A 20407-nucleotide genomic window follows, 5' to 3' on the forward strand; every position below is an offset into this window, starting at 1 on the left:
GAAGGAAGGAAGGAAGGAAGGAAGGAAGGAAGGGGAAAGAAAAAAAGAAATTTGAATCTAAAACTGTTGAATTTCTACTTTTTTCTGTCATATTTTTGAGTTTTTCTCGTGCATTAATTTATTCATTCAGATTAAGTATAAACATAATTAAAATGCAATGAGTTACATGCCAATAGAGATGCATATAAATTGTTATGGAAACCCTAATAATTGAATGTCTAATTGTATCTGAGGTAATAGAAAAGGTATAATTTTTTAAAAATCAAACAATAAATGTATGTAGTTAAATATCTATCATACTCACAATAAACGTATCTTCCACTTTGGCAATTCCTTTTCCAAATATGGTGCCTAGTTGATCTCCAACTCCAGCCAAGAGAAAACCAAAGAGGGGAATTCCCAGTAAGGCATAGATGATACAGAATATTTTCCCGCCTTCTGTGCGTGGTGAGATGTTTCCAAATCCTTTAAAAAAATTACATTGTTTATAAATGAGTAATAGTTGTTTAAAACATGAATTCAAGACTGATTCAGAAACTCCTAAATATTGCAAGATATCAATCACTGATTTCGACTAGTTCAGAATCCATTTGTACTACATACTTTTAATATGTTCTAATATACGATATATAAGCAAATATTTCAAAAATATACAAAGGATAGTTAATATTCCAATTAAACTTTGATTAAGATGATGAAAACTAAGGTGATAACACATGCAATAATATTTTGATTATTCATTATTATTTCAAAATAATAATATTTTCATTAAACTTATTCCTTTTTCCTTTCTTTCTTTCTTTTTTTTTTTTTTTTTTTTTTTTTGAGACAGAGTTTCGCTCTTGTTACCCAGGCTGGAGTGCAATGGTTCGATCTCGGCTCACCGCAACCTCCGCCTCCTGGGTTCAGGCAATTCTCCTGCCTCACCCTCCCAAGTAGCTGGGATTAAAGGCACGCACCACCATGCCCAGCTAATTTTGTATTTTTGGTAGAGATGGGGTTTCACCATTTTGACCAGGATGGTCTTGATCTCATGACCTCGTCATCCACCCACCTCGGCCTCCCAAAGTGCCGGGATTATAGGCGTGAGCCACCATGCCCAGCTCTTTTTTTTTTTTTTACTTCAAATTCTGGGATACAACTGCAGAATGGCTTGCGGTATAGGTTTACGTGTGCCATGGTGGTTTGCTGCATCTGTCAACCCATCGTCTAGGTTTTAACCTGTGGATGCAGTCGATATTTGTCCTAAAGCTCCCCTACCCCTTCCCACAACCAGAATGGCCCCAGTATGTGTTGTTACCCTCCCTGTTTCCATGTGCAAGGATATCTACTTATTACTATTCAAGTAGCTCAACTTCACTTACTTTTAACAGCAGAAGCACTGTATACACATCTATGTCTGGGTTAAAGGAGGTGCTTCTAGAAGTACATAGAGTACTGCTTTTGATCAGCAAACCTCTTACTGTCCTTCATAGTAAATTAATTTGGAACTTTGATTTTAGTTCTCTCTTACTCAAAAATGTGAGCAGTTATTTTTGGGATTGGTTTTTTTGTTATTACTTTCTAGTTTAATGACGAATGTAGTCAAAGATTATGGGCTGTGTGATTTTTACTTTTTGGAATCCATTGAGATTTTCTTTGTGGCTTTATTAGGGTCAATTTTTGTATTCGTTTCATTGTTATTTGAAAAGAATGTGGACATTTTATCTGTTTGATAAAAACAAAACAAAACAGAACAAAAAAACCTATGGAGTGAGGGTGAGCTAATGTTTAGTCATTTTAACCCATGTATTTTTTCCCTATAATATTTCCATCTTTCTCTTCCTCCTACTCAGTTAGTCAGTTCATCTACTGAGGGATTTGTTTCTAATGTATCTAATGTTCAAAAACTTTGACTTTTCCTCCATTAACCTGTGTTTATGCCATGAAAATAATAATTACATTAATTTCCTTTTCAGTGTTGAACCATGTATTAACTCATATCCTTGAGAGAAATCCTATACTTTTTTTACTTAAGGACAATTTCTACAAGAAATTGAGAATTCCTGGTCATATCCTCATACTTGTAAGCACAACACAATGCTAGATTGGTTACTGTTTGTAGAAGAAATTTATTTTCTAGCCTCAGTGGGAATCACAATTGTTCTGACGGTGTATGGAAGATTCTGGTTCAAGGAGTCCTTGCTGAAGCAGTGCTGGTGAAGGAGGGGAGACTGGAGCCTGGACTTTCATGTAGGTGTGCACTGCACAGGATTTCTGGGGATAGGTTCCTCCAATTCTCAAACCAGTCGCCGGTGCACAGCTGCCTCACTGTTTCTCAGGCCTGCTGCCTGCTCTGGGCGTACCTGTAACACAGCTCTGTTTGTAAAACACAGCTTGATTCTGGAGGCAAAGACTGGAGGCAACTACCAAAAGTTAGGATTAGTGGTTCCACAGAACTTGAACTAATTTATAGGCTGACAGCTCTTGGACCTACTTCTGCTTTTAATTTGGCAACTATGAAATTCTCTGGGGAAATTTTTCTTTTTGGAATACTGTTTTGCTTCTATGGGGGATGTGAGTTCCTCAACTCAAAAAGAGTTCATGGTCCCTCTGAATCTATATGCTTCATAGCATCCCCAAATCCACTCTTGTTGTGTCCTTCACAATACTTTCCATGCCCCCGAACACAACATGGAAATTTGTAAAAATTATTTTTCTATGTTTCTGTCATCTCAATGCAACTTTTTGGTGATGTGAGGTAAATGTATGTTTATATAAACAAGGAGTTCAATCTCTAAATTTACCAAAGTCTTTTAAGATGTTAGATATCGATTACCTAACAGAAAATCTACAAGTTTACAATAAGGTAATCATACATCATGTTGTTTAAACTCATTTTACTTTGGAGCCTAAAATTAACTGATTGAAAAGTATCAGTCAGGACAAAACCTAGTAAGAGTTCAGCAGTATATTATAGCCACTTCTAGAACCATCATTCCTTAGTTATGTAACCTTGAGCAAATTATTTCCTCATTTGTTAAAAGGGCATATTGTTATTACATATTTCATTGAGTTTTAAGTACCAAATAAGGTACTATGTGAAACATGCTTAGTCTATTATACTATATGTGCTCAATATATGTTAGATATACTGATAATTATTACAATCACTATTAATAATAATATTGGTAGAAGCAAAGATTAGAGGATCAATGTATTATGCCTCATCAGTATGCAAACTATTTAATAGCCAGGTTAATGCGCTCATGATTACACATTGTTCTTCTACTGTGTTCTGAATGTTTTGTCAAATTATGAATGCCATTCTTTATAAGGGACATTGACAAAACAGCATGCTCTATACTAAGGCAACTTTTCACATATAGAAGTTGAATGGATTGGAGGTGTTTGTGCTGAAAAAAAAGAAGGATGAGAGTGAAAGCAGGCAGGCTAGCTGATCCCAACTATGTGAATGATTAAAACAGGGAAAAGGAAACACACCTATTCTGATGTTTCAAGGGAAAGAACAAAAGCAATTTGTGCAAACTATGGAAAGTGCACTCATGCTAAAGTAACTTCAGCCAAAATACAGTAAATTACTATAAGAGTCAGAAAGAAGCCAAATAGTCACTTGCAATATTTAATACTTTGGCCTGATGGTCTTCTAGGATTCCTTATAATACAAAGTAATTTTGAATCAATGGGCAAATATAGGTGCATAACAAAAGTAGGTTTCCTAATATCTGCTTTTGCCATGGATTACAAATATTCATTCATACATTCAAAATATTTTATGAAGGACATACTATTTGACAGGCACTCTGCTAAGCACTAGGGCTGCAGTTGTGAAGTAGACAGACGTAATCTCTCAAGTTGACAATCCAGTGAGGACACATGCAAGAGACTGACACAAATGTGTGATAAGTGTGTGCTACAGAAAGTACAGAATGTTCTTGATGCACAAGATTTAAGAATGAGACATGCTGCACACAATAAGTGGCCCTGAAGTTGTGAGCTGAATCTTAGTAGAAGTTACCCAGGTAACGCAAATAGTGAAATTAAGGTTGAAATAAATAAGTTCTTTGAAACCAATGAGAACAAAGACACAACATAACAGAATCTCTGGCACACAGCTAAACCAGTGTTTAGAGGGAAATTTATAGAACTAAATGCCCACAGGAGAAAGTGGGAAAGATTTAAAATCGACATTCTAACATTACAATTAAAAGAACTAGAGAAACATGAGCAAACAAATTCAAAAGCTAGCAGAAGACAAGAAATGACTAAGACCAAAGCAGAACTGAAGGAGATAGAGACACACAAAAAAACCTTCAAAAAAATCAGTGAATCCAGGAGCTGGTTTTTTGAAAAGATTAACAAATAGATAGATGGCTAGCTAAACTAATAAAAAAGGAGAGAAGAATCAAATGGACACAACAAAAATGATAAAGAGGAGATCACCACTGATCTCATAGAAACACAAACTACCACTAGAAAATACTATAAAGACCTCTATGCAAATAAACTAGAAAATCTAGAAGAAATGGATAAATTCCTGGACACATACACCCTCCCAAGACTAAACCAAAAAGAAGTCAAATCCCTGAGTAGATCAATAACAAGTTCTGACATTGAGGCAGTAATTAATAGCCTACCAATCAAAAAGAAGCCCAGGACAAGATGGATTCACAGCTGAATTCTACCAGAGGTACGAAGAGGAGCTGGTACCATTCCTTCTGAAATTATTCCAGTCAACAGAAGAAAAGCAACTCCTCCCTAACTCATTTTATGAGGCCAGTGCCATCCTGATACCAAAACCTGGCAGAGACACAACAACAAAAAAGAAAATTTCAGGCCAATATCCCTGATGAACATCAATACAAAAATCCTCAATGAAATACTGGCAAACTGAATCCAGCAGCACTTCAAAAAGTTTATCCACCATGATCAAGTGGGCTTCATCGCTGGGATGCAAGACTGGTTCAACATACACAAATCAATAAATGTAATCCATCACATAAACAGAACCAATGATAAAAACCACGATTATCTCAATAGATGCAGAAATGGCCTTTGATAAAATTCAACACCCTCTCTTGCTAAAAACTCAATAAACCAGGTATTGATGGAATGTTTCTCAAAATTATAAGAGCTCTTTATGACAAACCCACAGCCAACATCATACTGAATCGGCAAAAACTGGAAGCATTCCCTTTGAAAACCAGCACAAGTCAAGGTGCCCTCTCTTACCACTCTTACTTAACATAGTATTGGAAATTCTGGCCAGGGCAATCAGGCAAGAGAAAGAAATAAAGGGTATTCAAATAAAAAGAGAGGAAGTCAAGTTGTTTCTGTTTGTAGATGACATGATTACATATTTAGAAAACCCCATCATCTAAGCCCAAAATCTCCTTAAGCTGATAAGCAACTGCAGCAAAGTCTCAGGATACAAAATCAATGTGCTAAAATAGCAAGCATCCAATACACCAATAATAGACAGAGAGCTGAATCATGAGTGAACTCCCATTCAGAATTGCTACAAAGAGAATAAAGTCTATGAATACAACTTGCAAGAGATTAGAAGGACCTCTTCAAGGAGAACTGCAAACCACTACTCAAGGAAAGAATAGAGAACACAAACAAATGGAAAAGCATTCCATGCTCATGAATAGGAATAATCAACATCATAAAAATGGTCATACTGCCCAAAGTAATTTACAGATTCAGTGCTATCCCCATCAAGCTACCATTGACTTTCTTCACAGAATTAGAAAAAACTACTTTAAATTTCAAATAGAACCAAAAAAGAGCCCATATAGCCAATACAATCCTAAGCAAAAAGAACAAAGTTGGAGGCATCATGCTACCTGACTTCAAACTATACTGCAAAGCTACAGTAACCAAAACACCATGGTCCTGATACCAAAACAGATATATAGACCAATGCAACAGAACAGAGGCCTCAGAAATAATGCCACACATTTACAGCCATCAGACATTTGACAAACCTGACAAAAAAAAAAAAAAAAAGAAAAAAGCAATAGAGAAATGATTTCTGTTTAATAAATGGTGTTGGGAAAACTGGCCAGCCATATGCAGAAAACTGACACTGGACCCCTTCCTTATACCTTACACAACAATTAACTCAAGATGGATTAAAGAGTTAAATGTAAGACCTAAAATCATAAAAATCCTAAAAGAAAACCTAGGCAATGCCATTCAGGACATAGGTATGGGCAAAGACTTCATGACCGAAACACCAAAAGCAATGGCAACAAAAGCCAAAATTGACAAATGGGATCTAATTAAACTAAAAGCTTCTGCATAACAAAAGAAACTATTATCAGAGTGAATAGGCAGAATGGGAAAAATATTTTGCAATCTATCCATCTGACAAAGGGCTAATATCCAGAATCTACGCAGAACTTAAACAAATTTACAAGAAAGCAAACAACCCTATCAAAAACTAGCAAAGGATATGAACAGACAATTTGCAAAAGAAGACATTTATGCAGCCAACAAACATATGAAATAAAGCTCATCATCACTGGTCATTAGAGAAATGCAAATCAAAACCACAATGAGATAGCATCTCATGCCAGTTAGAATGGTGATCATTAATACGTCAGGAAACAACAGATGCTGAAGAGGATGTGGAAAAATAGGAACACTTTTACACTGTTGGTGGAAGTATAAATTAGTTCAACCATTGTGGAAGACAGTGTGGCAATTCCTCAAGAATCTAGAACCAGAAATACCATTTGACCCAGGAATCCCATTAATGGGTATATACCCAAAGGATTATAAATCATTCTATTATAAAGACATGCACATGTATGTTCATTATTGCACTGTTTACAATAGCAAAGACTTGGAACCAACCCAAATGCCCATCAATGATAGACTGGATAAAGAAAATGTGGCACATATACACCATGAAATACTACGCAGCCCTAAAAGTATGAGTTCATGTCCTCTGCAGGGACATGGATGAAGCTGGAAACCATCATCCTCAGCAAACTAACACAGGAACAGAAAACCAAACACTGCATGTTCTCACTCTAGAGTGGGAGTTGAACAATGAGAACACATGGACACAGGGAGGGGAACATCACACACTAGGGCTTGTCAGGGGATCAGTGTCTAGAAGAGGGATAGCATTAGGAGAAACGCCTAATGTAGATTGACAGGTTGATGGGTACAGCACACCACCATGGCATGTGTATACCTATGTAACAAACCTGCACCTTCTGCACATGTATCCCAGAACTTAAAGTATAATTTAAATTAAAAAAGAAAGAGCAAGCCCCATTAAAAATAGAAGTTACCCAGGTGGCAGAAATAAGTAGGGTTCATGATAGGGCTGAGGAAAAACACATGTAAAGTCTTGGAGGAACAATAAAAAGGTAATTCAGCATCTTTGAGAAACTGAAAGAATTTTAGATGGATAGAAAAGAGAGTGTGTGAGAGTGGCAGCAAATAGAGGAAGAAAAGAAAACTAAGGCTACATGATGAAGAATCATATCCATGCTCAGTAGTTGGCGCTCTATCATGTTGGCTGAATGACTAATGCAAGACTCTTAGATGGATCCTGTTACATGTTTATTCTGGCTATAAAGAGGAAGATGTTTATAGAAGGGCAAGAATAAAGAGGTGTCAAGTCAGGTTCTGGTATGAATAATAGATGACCTTGGCAACATTTCTCTGAGAGAGATGCAAATGAAAAATGACCAGGTCTGAGGGAAGCCAAGGGAAGGATCAAGGAAGTAAGGAAGATAACACATTTGGAATAGATTGATGTTGATGTGCCCGAGGAGTAACCAAAGGAGAGATCCACTGAATACAGCATGTGTAAGTCTGAAACCCAAGAGTGATATGAACTAGATCTACAAATTATGGGGTAGATAAAACACCCGGGAAGAACATATAGACTTAGAGAGAAAAAAAGAGCGCCTAGGACAGAATCCCAAAAAACACCAACACTTAAAGTGTAGAGATGTCAAAAAGGGTCCTCAAAGAGAATGGTTATAAAAAGATAAAGGGAAGAGAGTTGTTAGGAAAGTTTCAGGAAGAGCAAGTTAAAAAGAAGAGAATGATGAATATAGCCAGCTATTTCTGAAAGGTCAAATAAGATCATCACTAAAGAATGTCTAACGAGTTAGCGACACATTGGGCATCAATGACATCAGAAGTGGTCATTTCCATGGAGCAGTGGAAGGAGAAGCCACACAATAGACCTGTGCTCCTAGAGACTGTTTCCTTTCTTTTCTGTTTTACCTTTTATTTCCAAAATATCTTGAACTCAAAGAAGAGGTATAATTGTACATGGAACTCCTGCATATGCTTCCTGTATATGTTAATATTTTTCCACTTGGCTTTTTCACTCTCTCCACATCCAGACATTTCTTTTTCTGAACCATTTTATAGTAAGCTGTAGATATCAGGCCTTTTTATCATTGACTTCTCTGCTGTGTTATTTCTTAAGAAAAACGGCTTTCTCTTAAGTAACTAATAGAGTATGAAATCAAACGTGGAAAGTTAACACTAATACGGTATTATCATCTATACTGCAGTATACATTCAAATTCTTCCAACTGTCTTATTAATGTCTTTAGACTTTTCCCTGTTCTAGGATCTAATTCAAGAGTACATGTTGTATTTAACTGGCGTATCTCTTTAGTGTCCTTTCATCTCGCAGATTAATGCATAAACCTTCTTTCGTGTTTTATGACTTTCATGTTTTTGAAGAATAGAGGGCAGTTATTTTGTAAAATATTCCTTGATTTAAATCTGTCTGATACTGCCTCACAAATGGGCTGAAATACCACATCCTTCTCAGTGCATCATATCTGGGTATATGATATTAACTTGTCCTATTAATGATGATCCTGACTTTGAGAACTTGGCTAAGGTAGGTCCGCAAGGTTTCACTACTGAAAAGTTACTATTCTTTTCCTTTGCAATTAATAAGTTATTTTGTGGGGAAATACCTTAAAAATAAGAGTATGTAAGGATTATGCTATTCAAACTTTTGTGCACTATAGTATCAGGACAAAACAAAAATGCAAATAGTGCTAGAAAAGAAAACATGAAGGGAAATAAAACAATAGGATAGTAAAACATTCCCAAATTGTATTACATATATAGCAAGAATATTCTTCTTTAAAAATGTGCTTTTCCATTATAGGTAGTAGAAAAAAAGCCTATAACCACCCCTTTTCTGTTCCCAGTAGATCCTGGTAGGGGAAAGAAGGAATCAGAGAAGATGCAAGTAAAGTTCTTGTCCCCCCAGTGTCTCCTCAATGGAACACAGCTTCAGAAATTTCTGTAAGTTGTAAAGAATCCAGAAGTTCCTACATGCTGTGCTCAGAGGACAAGGAGAGGCTGAGAGCCCTGGAGTACAGGAGGAAGCCTAGAGTTAAGATGAAGAGTCTGCCATGACCAGCACCCTGAAACCTAGGAAGGTCTGGCAGGACCATGGGCTCTGATGTAAGGAGTCTTCACACTTAACTCATTTGTCTCTTATTTGCTGTTATCTACTAATGCCTTGGAATATTCCATAGCAGAGCAATATGTGCAAATGATTCTTCAGGGCAAGCCCAGAAAACTTGCATCAAGGTAAATTAAGGAAGAAAAAAGCTCATCCCAAAGTTTAAGAAGTCAGGAAATGTTCAACTGACCTACTTGGGAGAGTGAACCATTTCTGTACATGATCCGAGAATAGAACTCTAGAACTCAACAACCTCAAACCCATCCTCTATTCTAACATCAACAAACTGAGTACCAAAATCTTGAAAGACTTGCCAAGTCAGCAGGGTGTGCTATTTTGACATGGGTTCGCTGATTATCTCAGAGTCCTGCTAAGATCCAACACCGTCCTTTACTGCCTTCTCTAGGTTAGTAACTATGTGGTCTGGGGTAGGGCAGGCATCTCAGTTATCCTATTTCATCCGATTCTTTTTTTATTTGTGTTTTGCATAAGATGACATATGTCTTTAGAGTCATATTCACAAGAAGTAACCTACCTCTAAGATGACAAATGGCTTGAGAGTCACATTCATGAGAAATAACCTATCTCCAGGATCAGGGAAAAAATAAATAAAAGACACGACTTTTGATTTTATTTTTATCCTCACAGTGGCATTGCTAGAAATAGGACTTACTGTTTTAATAATAAAAGCCTAGCTGTCAAGAGGACTTAATTTGATCTATCCCACGCAAGTTAAAAGAGCATAAGAAATGAGAACTCCAAGTTTTCATCAATCAGTGCCTCAGAGTTAGCCTGGAGGCCACTATGGAGCATCTTGAGAAAATCTGTCAAAGAATATCCTCGGGAAGCCTATTTACATCACCAAAACCAAAGAGAATTCTAGATGTTAGGATAGCCAACTTACCTTTTGCTGACCACAAAATGGAGACAAGTCCCTTGTGGAATATCTGCGCTTCATTTTATTATCTCTATGTCAGACAACAGAAGAGAGACTTAAGGGAGGAAGAGTGAGGGATCCTGACAGAACCCTTCTCTGAACATTCTCTGCTTCACTTTTCAAATATTTCTTTAGCTGCCATTATACTGAACTCTAAGGCTGAATCTGTGTCTCAGAGGAGGCACCCCTCACAGAATGATACTCCCCATAGCATAAATAAAGGTGGCCTAGCAGTTTTTCAATGCAAAGGCTTGATTAGAGCTCCCTCAAACATTCTCCTGGTGACAGAATCAGGCGGTTCTTTAGAGGAGGCTTCCTGATGCTCTCTTTCCTCTCTTCCCTGTGTACAATAAAAGTAGACTTCCTGACTGGGCATGGTGGCTCATGCCTGTAGTCCCAGCACTTTGGGAGGCCGAGGTGGGTGGAACACGAGGTCAAGAGATCGAGACCATCCTGGCCAACATGGTGAAACCCCATCTCTATTAAAAAATACAAAAATTGGCTGAGCATGAGGGCACATGCCTATAGTCCCAGCTACTCGGGAGACTGAGGCAGGAGAATTGATTGAACCCGGGAGACAGAGGTTGCAGTGAGCCAAGATCATGCCACTGCACTCCAGCCTGGTGACAGAGAGAGACTCCATCTCAAAAAAAAAAAAAAAAGAGTAAACTTCCCTCCACAGATGCACCACAGGTTCTAACCAATGAATACAGACACGAGTTAAATGATGTGATATTGTTAAAGGATTTACGGGCATCAGATAAAAGATGTCCATTGACTATAAGCAGTAAGGTAGACTGAGCTTTCTAAACTATTAATATTTTTGATTGTCTGGACTCCTGACCCTTTCCCTGGTCAATCAGCAGCATCTTCATCACCTTAATAAAATAGTACCATTATAGCAAGAAGAAAATCAGGCAAAAAAGTATTAAATTTTGTTTTAACTCTTAAAATAAGGTATTCGTACTCAAAATGTTTCCCTTGAGAGAAAGTAAAGCTTTCAGTTTATGGCATGATATATGCATAACAAGAGAGTGGACGGAATGGCAGTCATTCTGGCTTCCAAAGAGCTTGAAGAATACAGAAGATTGCAGATTAATGAGGCATAATCATCAGGGAGGTGCAGAAGGGCAGTGGCCAAAGGACAGAATTTTGGATGAGATAGGGAGAAGGGGTTTAATGGTATAATACAGCTGACTTGGCAGCCGTTTAGGGGAGCTCTAATCATGCCCTCTGTATCAGAAAACTGCTAGGTCACTTCTCTTTGTGCCTTGGGGAGTGGTCGCTCCATGAGTGATGCTTCCTCTGAGACAGATTCAGCCTTAAAGCTCAGTATAACGGCAGCTAGAGAAATCTTTGAAGGAATTCTGCATGGTGGCTTGAAATTATCTATAATAAATGATACGGTTTTTCTCTGTGTCCCCACCCAAATCTCATCTCCAATTGCAAGTGTCAGAGGTGGGGCCTTGTGGGAGTGACTGAACCATGGGGGTGGACATTCCCCTTGCTGTTCTTGTGATACTGGGTAAGTTCTGAGGAGATCTGATGGTTTAAAAGTGTGTGGTACTTTCCCTTCTCTCTCTCTCTCTCTCTCTCTCTCTCTCTCTCTCCTGTTGTGCCATGGTAAGACGAGCTTGCTTTCCTTTGCATGCTTCCTGTTAAGCCTGCATCCCTGTGAGTCAATTAAACTTCTTTTCTTCCTAAATTACCCAGTCTCAGGTAGTTCATTATAGCCATGTGAGAATGGACTAATACACCAGAAATATTTGTACTACAGAAATTGGCAAGCTCTGTAATTTAGGTCTTTTTCCCCATCAGCCAGCTAGAGTAAGAGTCAAATGTAGACTATAGAGTCTCTGAATTGGTCCTTCTATGACTCTTTTGGATCAGAAAGGTAAGCTTTCATTTTTTTTTTTTCAGGACTGAAGATGGCCCAAATCCATCATGTTTGCACTTGTGATTTGAGATATTCTCCTCATTTATCTTTCCACCACAGTTATTTAAACCTTCGATCATGATTTAAGAATATACCTAGTAACTGAGAAATTTCAGATAGCCATAATGATAAATTGACAAACCCCACATACATTTTTGTTTATGTTTACTTGGGATATTTAATGAAAGCCTATCAAATAGCTGACTTTTACAAACAAGTTCGCCTCCATTGAAAGATGTCAGGCTAAACTTGTAATAAGCAACACTTCTGGATAATAGCAGCCTTTCTACCCTCTGTGTGAGACGTACCGAAATTAAGTAACAGAGTTAAACTGTTTAGACTTGTTGGCTGCAGTTTACATACTCTGGATTGAAGAGTTCTCTTTGACTAATAGGCTGTTCCTGAAAATCCTGAGTCTCTTAGCCAGCTTCAAATATGGAAGCAGTTGTTTATTGTTACATTTATTGACAACAGTAATGATAAAAACAATAATAAATTAAAATTACATTGGTATAGACTCTTCTAGAATTAAACACATTTTTTGTAATCCCAGCACTTTGGGAGGCCGAAGCGGGTGGATCACGAGGTCAAGAGATCGAGACCATCCTGGTCAACATGGTGAAACCCCGTCTCTACTAAAAATACAAAAAATTAGCTGGGCATGGTGGCGCATGCCTGTAACCCCAGCTACTCGGGAGGCTGAGGCAGGAGAATTGCCTGAACCCAGGAGGCGGAGGTTGCAGTGAGCCGAGATCGCGCCATTGCACTCCAGCCTGGGTAACAAGAGCGAAACTCCATCTCAAAAAAAAAAAAAAAAAAAAAGAATTAAACACATTTTTAAAAACACGTAAGCAATTCTGACTGAAAATGTAAGAGGCAGATCTCTATTACTCCAATCCCATGGAAAGAAGTTTTAGATAAGAAGAAAATGCATATGATTATATTATTTTATCTCTATATCATAAAGTACTAAAGTATACATAAAAATGAAAAACTGAAATATCACTCCAGAGATCAATATGATTTCTGTTTAGTTAAAAAATGTTCATTGACTACCACTTGCCAATCACCATGCTAAATACTGAGGAAACGCAGATGAAGAAAATACTGACACAAAATTTTCCAAATTAATAATAAAGTCAACTAAATATGCCACCCACTGGCTGTTCTTTATGCCACTAATGAAGGCACACAAATAGACAAAGATTTACTGCACTGAACACCAGGGAAGACAGCATGCCTATGAGAAGGTTTTGATTAAAACACTGCACTTAAACAGCTGGGACAGTATCATTTTGGGCTCCTGTTTACTGTGATCTCTGAAACTCAAGGGCGAGCCAACTAGGAGTGGTGAGGAAACTGTTTGGATTTCTCTTTTGCCAGTTGTGGTGCATTTTCTGGTAGTGCCGTATGTCTCATTGTCTTTACCTCCATCATCTTTTATCCCTAAGTCAGGTCTGCTCAAGTGCTCTATCTACTCAGAGGCCACGTGGCTCTCAATATGCAGCATTTAGGCACTGACAGCAGAACAGGGAATTCTGCAAGAACCTAAGGATAAATGAGGAGTGAGGAGTTAAAGGAGCATGAACAAAAGAGGGGAACGAAAGCCTTCCTACTCAGCATAAGCCTCTAAACAAAAAGTCCATGAATAAATCAAATGCTTAGAAAAATAAACACAATCAACACTTAGAAGAGGAATTACTGTAAATGAAAATAATTTCATAGGATGGTCTGAACTAATGGGCAAGAGTTCAAAAGATGGAGACGTTCAATGAGTAAGGTAGGCATTGTTAGGCTAAAATGCCTGGGCTCTTATTCCACACACTATAGCATTCCTATACTCCCAGAAATAACCATCACAAATATAATCCAAAACAAAAAATTCTCAATAGAAACAAAAATGTATAGAATAAATATAATAATAGGAAAGTATTCTAGGGATAAAATTACAAACAAAAGTTCCAAAATGAATGGCATGCAAAAAGACCTGGAGAAATACAGAGGCATCAATTTTTTATCAGATTTATGCATAAACATAATGCACATTACAGTAAGTATTGTGGAATTGTTTTCAGTGGAACTTCGTGAACTTATATAAAAATCATCTAAAAATGTTAAAAAAAAAGGGGGGGACAAAAAATGACATTAAAAGATTTGCCCTACATGATATGAAGATTCACATTAGCAATTAAAAAGCAATATGATTAGGACAATGTGGATTGGATAGGGTACTGAATAGAGAGAGGCAGACCAATCCAAAAGAATAAAGAGCTCAGAAACAGAAGTAAATATATGTGCAACCAGAAGATTCTACCAAAATTAGGAGCATTAACTAACCAATGAATAAGGGTGATCGATCCAGTGAGACTGGGAAGGGCTGTATTGTGTTTTATTGAACAAAAATAATAATAAAAACAGCATGAAGCAATGTTAACATCTGGTAAAGGTGGATGTGCAATATTTTTCTCTCTGGACTTCTACATATTTGAAATATTAGCCAATAGCAAAAAAAAGAGAGAGAGAGAAAAGAATACCTATAAAAATATTACATTTATAGATCAAGAAGACATTGGACAATACTCTGTACCAATTATTTTATTTCTTTAAAAACCAGAAATATAAAATTATTTTATCTTGACAAAGAATATCTCTCAAAGCATTTAATATCATATTTAATATTAAAGTACAATTGGATAAATTCTCTTAAAATCAGGAAAAATAATATCCATATTTGCAACTATTTTTATTATTACTCTGAAAGTTCTAGCAGGTATAATGACAGTAAAGAAATTTTTTAAAATAATTATTTTAAAGAAGAAGACAAATATATTAGCTGTGGGTGGAATAAAATACCTAGTAAATAAAGGAGAATATTGAAAGTTGAATAAAGAAAATTGGAAGATGAATAAAGAAAAGCTCAGTAAAATAGCTGAATGCATGATTAAAATATGGAAAACAACATCATTATAATATTTTAGCATTATCTCAAATGTACTAAGTGAAATGGAAAAATATTTATTCATGATTTTAAGAGAAATATGAAAATCACCTAAAAGTAATTGTTGTAAGTCATATGCAAGAACTTCAGAGAAGAGCTTGAGCTACTGTAGAATGGGATGAAATGAAGTAGAAATGAACAGAATAAAGTCAGGAATAATGCATACTAATTTTTAAATGTATCATTACATTTAAAAACATCACAAACAAGTTGGAAATTAATTCAATTAATGGTGATGAAAAAATTTATTACTCTTTTGTAGAAAAAAAAATCACCCTGTGTGAAAATAAGCAACAGGCAAAATACAAATAAGATAACAAACAGGATACAGGTAAGTTAACCAAACCAAAATACTTCTCCATTGGTCACCTCTGATTATGTTACTTCCCTTGCCTCAAATGCACGTTCTCCCATCCCTGTACTCTTGCATGCCTAAGAATTATTTGTTTGTTACTTGGGTTAGATATCAATTCTCTAAGAAACCATCTTTAAACTCTCAACACATAATCCCAAGACTGAATATGAACCCCTCCTGCATACAGGGTTCCCTCTACTAAGACTAATCTTACTAGATTATAATAATTCATTCTATAATTAATTAGAAGTTCTGTAAGGTCAGGCATCATGTTTTAGTCATCATGGTGGCCCAGTACAACTATCTAAACAAAACCTAAGCACTTCCTGAAGCTATCTTCCTACAGTACACTTCATGGTAGCCTTCTCTGCATACTACTCGGGCAGTCTCTCACCTTAAATGTTGAGGTTTCCAAGAGTACCTGATGAAGTTTCAGAGTGTGGACCTAATTCTCAGCCAGGTTTTCAATGTGGCTTTCACTGAAATAGAGGGGTTAAGAAACATGCTATATGAAGATATCCCACTGGTGACTCCCTGATTATCTTTCAAAATCTCTTCTGCACATGGGTTTTATCTGCACTTCATATTTATTGAGTTGACTTCGGATCAGTACTTTTCCTTTAAAAATAACGATGCTAGCTTATTTCATCTTCCTCTCTTTAGTAATTCAGAGTGTTGACCTTAGTGAATGGCTAGCAGGTAACTGTGGTTGTGACTCACTTCGTCTTGCCATTCTCTGTTAGTGACCTTTATCGTTAACACCTCTTAGGTTACATTACAACACTTTCTTCATAAACTGTCTTTTCACGGAAGACCGTCTCTTCTCCAGCACCCCCATCCCCATTGACAGATGTGCCAAGGAAGTCTCCTAACTCTGTGTGCTCTGGGCAATACCTTAATCCTTTCCTTTTCCTGAACAATCATGGCCTCTACCACCACCATCTTGTACGTTTAAATAACATAAATTGTCACCGCTGGCCAGAGCTCTCGAATCTCCCTCATCCTCAGACAGCAGAAGGTTTTGTAGACAATGAGGCAGACCTCCTCATCACCACAGCCCTTCCCTTCTCCTTCCCTGCTTCTTAGCAGTTCCATTGCCACTACCTCAAAGCATTCAAACAGCCTGTCTGTGTTTTTCCTCACACAAATCCATCTCCTAATAACCAACTCTTTCTAAAGCACAGCTTCAGTTTTGATATTCTGTAGTTTCAAAACCCTTAAGAGTTCCAAAATCTCTCAGTACAAATCATCACTCCTCATGTGCCAAGACTCCCTGGTGTACAATTGCTCTCTACCTTCTAGAAACTTCAGTCATCATTACTTGCTGAGAAAAATAAGCTGAGCTTTTCTGATTCCTTCATTTTTACGTTGTTTGCTTCTTCTAGCTGACACAAGGGTGACCCTTCAATTATTGTGTTGAAATCCTGTCTGTCCTTTCCTCGCACCTCACACCACTTTCACACACAGTCATTCCTTACCCTTTCAACCAGCTGTGATCTTGCCTTCTTTCAACATACATGGTACTTTTCTGCCATTAAAGGAACTATGTATTACTCTAACATGAACTCTAGTCATTTCATTATAGGCTTTTGTCTCTCTTCTTAATCATAAACTTGCTGGGAGTAGAGATTCCCCAGTAACTGTTTTTCTTTCCTTGATATATCTTGTATAAAGATTTGCTCATAGCAGCTATTCGAGAAAAAATGTTGAATTGAAAAGAATGATCTGTAGGTTTTCATTAATAGTGCATATTTTAATTAAATAAATATGTTCAGATCTAGATAGTTCTACTGTTCTAATTATTTATACTGAATTTTATTTTATTCTGGACTGTCAAGAAAAAGCAAAATCATTGATACATACATATTGTTTAAAAACACCCTTAAAATAATTAGTGTACAGACGTGGTGGGCCATGCCTGCAATCTCAGCACTTTGAGAGGTGGAGGCAGATGGATCACTTGAGCCCAGGAGTTCAAGACCAGCCTAGGCAACATGGTGAAAACTCATCCCTGAGAAAAAGAATAGCCACATGTGCTGGCATGCATCTGTAGTCCCAGCAACTCAAGAGGCTGAGGTGGGAGGATGGCTTGAGCCCAGGAAGTTGAGGCTGTAGTGAGCCATGATCATACCACTGCACCTCCAACCTGGACAACAGAGCAAGACTCTGCCAACAACAGAAAAAAGAAGAAGGAGGAGGAAGAGGAGGAGAAAGAAAGGAAAAGAAAATTTTTAAAAATTGAATATCATTTGAATACAGAACAATTTAAATTACTTTAGAGGCAGAAAAACACATTAATAATACAGGAAAAAAGAGTTGAAAGTGGGATGAGAATAAAGAGCAACATACATTTAGGAGATGCCCTTAATTATCAACCTAAGAAGAAGAGCAAGCCTTTCAGAAATCAAAGTGAAATGACACTCCCATCTTGTGTTTTTGTTTGTTTGTTTGTTTGTTTGTTTTTGTTTTTTGAGACAGAGTCTCACTCTGTCACCCAGGTTGGAGTGCAATCTTGGCTCACTGCAACTTCTGTTTCCTGGGTTCAAGTAATTCTCCTGTCTCAGCCTCCTGAGTAGCTGGAATTACAAGCACCTGCCACCACACCCTGCTAACATTTGTGTTTTTGTTAGTATAGTAGAGACAGAGTTTCACCATGTTGGCCGGGCTGGACTTGAACTCCTGACCTCAGGTGATCCACCTGCTTCAGCTTCTCAAAGTGCTGAGATTACGGGCACGAGCCACTGCGCCAGGCCACATCTCATATGTTTAGAAAAGCAAGTCAAAGCTACTGTTATGCCATCTGAGGAAAGAACCTAACCAAACACTGAAGAAGAAATATGGTTCCAGAAAAATGTGATTCTAATTATAAAACAGTATCTTGGTGATAAGATCTGTTCATTTTAGAACTTTCACACTTTGTACACTTTTCCTCTATAACACTAGTTTTAAACCAAAGATCCATAGCAAAATCATGTATGGAGCTTTAAAAACCCACCTCAGAAAAACTAAATTACTGTCTTTTACTGGGAAGGGAGGATGCTATGTGTGCCTTTAAAAACATCTATGGAAGTGATTCTGATTCACATAGATGTGAAGGTTTGTGTCATAGATGCAGGGTTTGTGGGTCTCAAGCTATATGAGGCTCTGTAGGAAAGAAAAGAATAAAAATTTAAAAGAAGGCCCATACATATGAGGAGTCTTAACCTTCAGCCTCAAGGTCAATCTGCCTCTGTCTCTTGGTACATACAACAATTTTTATTAGATTTATCTATTCTAGACCGCTATGACATCACTATATTACTATATTTTCATTATCAACAATAAAATAATTTTTCTTACCCATAAAAAGGGTAATTGCACTATTTCTTGAACACTCACTGTCTCACTGCATGTCCGGCACCATGCTAATCCCTTCATGTGTACAGTTATTTTAACTTGCTCCACAATCCTATGAGGTTTAAGTACAACTAGTTATCCCCACTCTCCGAATGTGGGAAGTGAGATCTACTGAAGTGAAGTAATGTGTACAAAGTCAAACGATTGTTAAACAGTAAAGCTGAAACTCAAACTATTAATTCAGTTGCTTGGAGCAAGTGTTTGGGATCAAGGCTAGAGACATGGGTCTTCAAACTTAGGGCTTTTCTCAGTTACATCCCAACATATAAATCTGGTTTGGGACAAGCCATTCTGCAAAGATGCACTGTTTTACCTTGTCAGACTGAAAAAGAATGTATGTATAGGTGCATCAAAACAAATGCATCAATTCAAGTAACTAAATCAAAGGGTTATTTTGACACTGTGTCAACTTTAAATGATCAAACTTCCTCTTAGCCCAGAAACAACTGCGCCTGCAGTTCAAACAGTATTTCACAAGATGGCTCCCTTGCTATTTTTAGTTGTAACTTACATAATAATATCCTACATGACAATTGTAAATTTCAAAATCTATAGGAAGTTACAGGTTTCTTATGTTACTTTTTGAATGAGCTTCTACCAAACATTTTTTGGTCACAAGATACATTCATATAATCTAGAATTGCAGCTAAACGTTGAGGGGCTATTCCTTTGCAAAGAAATTTTGCCAAAGAACAATAATAATCTACCTACAGATTGTTCCCAACTTCCCCAACTGTTTCCTGATACACTGGAAATGCATACTGATCTCATAGTCCTTCTCAGTCTCCACATGTGTCTCAGAATGAGAGTATCTAACTGTTCTGAATTTCATTTCGAGTATTTAAAGATATGCATTTTTTTTATAAATCATGAGCACTAAATGTTGGCCAACTATTTTATCTGCAGCTCAAGCCAATCAAGAGTGAACTGTTCAAGGCATAATAAAATTATATTTCTGTCAATGTTTGTAAATTCGTGTGTTATTTGAATACTGATGATCTGATTCTCCTCTTATTCCAAAAGGAGAAGAAAAATAATTTAGCAGCATTAAGGAAAGGGAGACACACTTGTTAGCACAAAATTTGAATAACTTAAGTTTTCCTGTATATCAAAAGGGATTATAAATCAGGAATCTGAGCTTTTATCACAAAGGATTTTCTGGAAATCATACTTTGAAAAGTACTGTTAAAAGATTTTTCCAATATAATTTGGTGTCGTATTCCTGACCAGACTTGGCATCAAACAATAAACCATAAAATCAACAAATAAAACTCTACTATAGCAGTAAACTGATAGAATTATGCAACTTCCTT

The 20407-nt window shown here is 37.0% G+C and overlaps 1 protein-coding gene across 11 annotated transcripts in view; it reads right to left on the reverse strand.

Moving 5' to 3' along the window:
* KCNK2 (potassium two pore domain channel subfamily K member 2) overlaps window positions 1–20407 on the reverse strand; it is a 222172-nt gene that overhangs the window by 65681 nt on the left and 136084 nt on the right. For all 11 annotated transcript variants that reach the window (XM_078356586.1, XM_002760520.7, XM_078356590.1 and 8 more), the window contains exon 4: window positions 305–465. In XM_078356586.1, coding sequence (XP_078212712.1) covers window positions 305–465 — 161 coding nt within the window. The remainder of the gene's footprint in view (window positions 1–304; window positions 466–20407) is intronic.

The sequence above is a fragment of the Callithrix jacchus genome, chromosome 19, assembly GCF_049354715.1.
Source record: "Callithrix jacchus isolate 240 chromosome 19, calJac240_pri, whole genome shotgun sequence".
Classification (NCBI taxonomy): domain Eukaryota; kingdom Metazoa; phylum Chordata; class Mammalia; order Primates; family Cebidae; genus Callithrix; species Callithrix jacchus.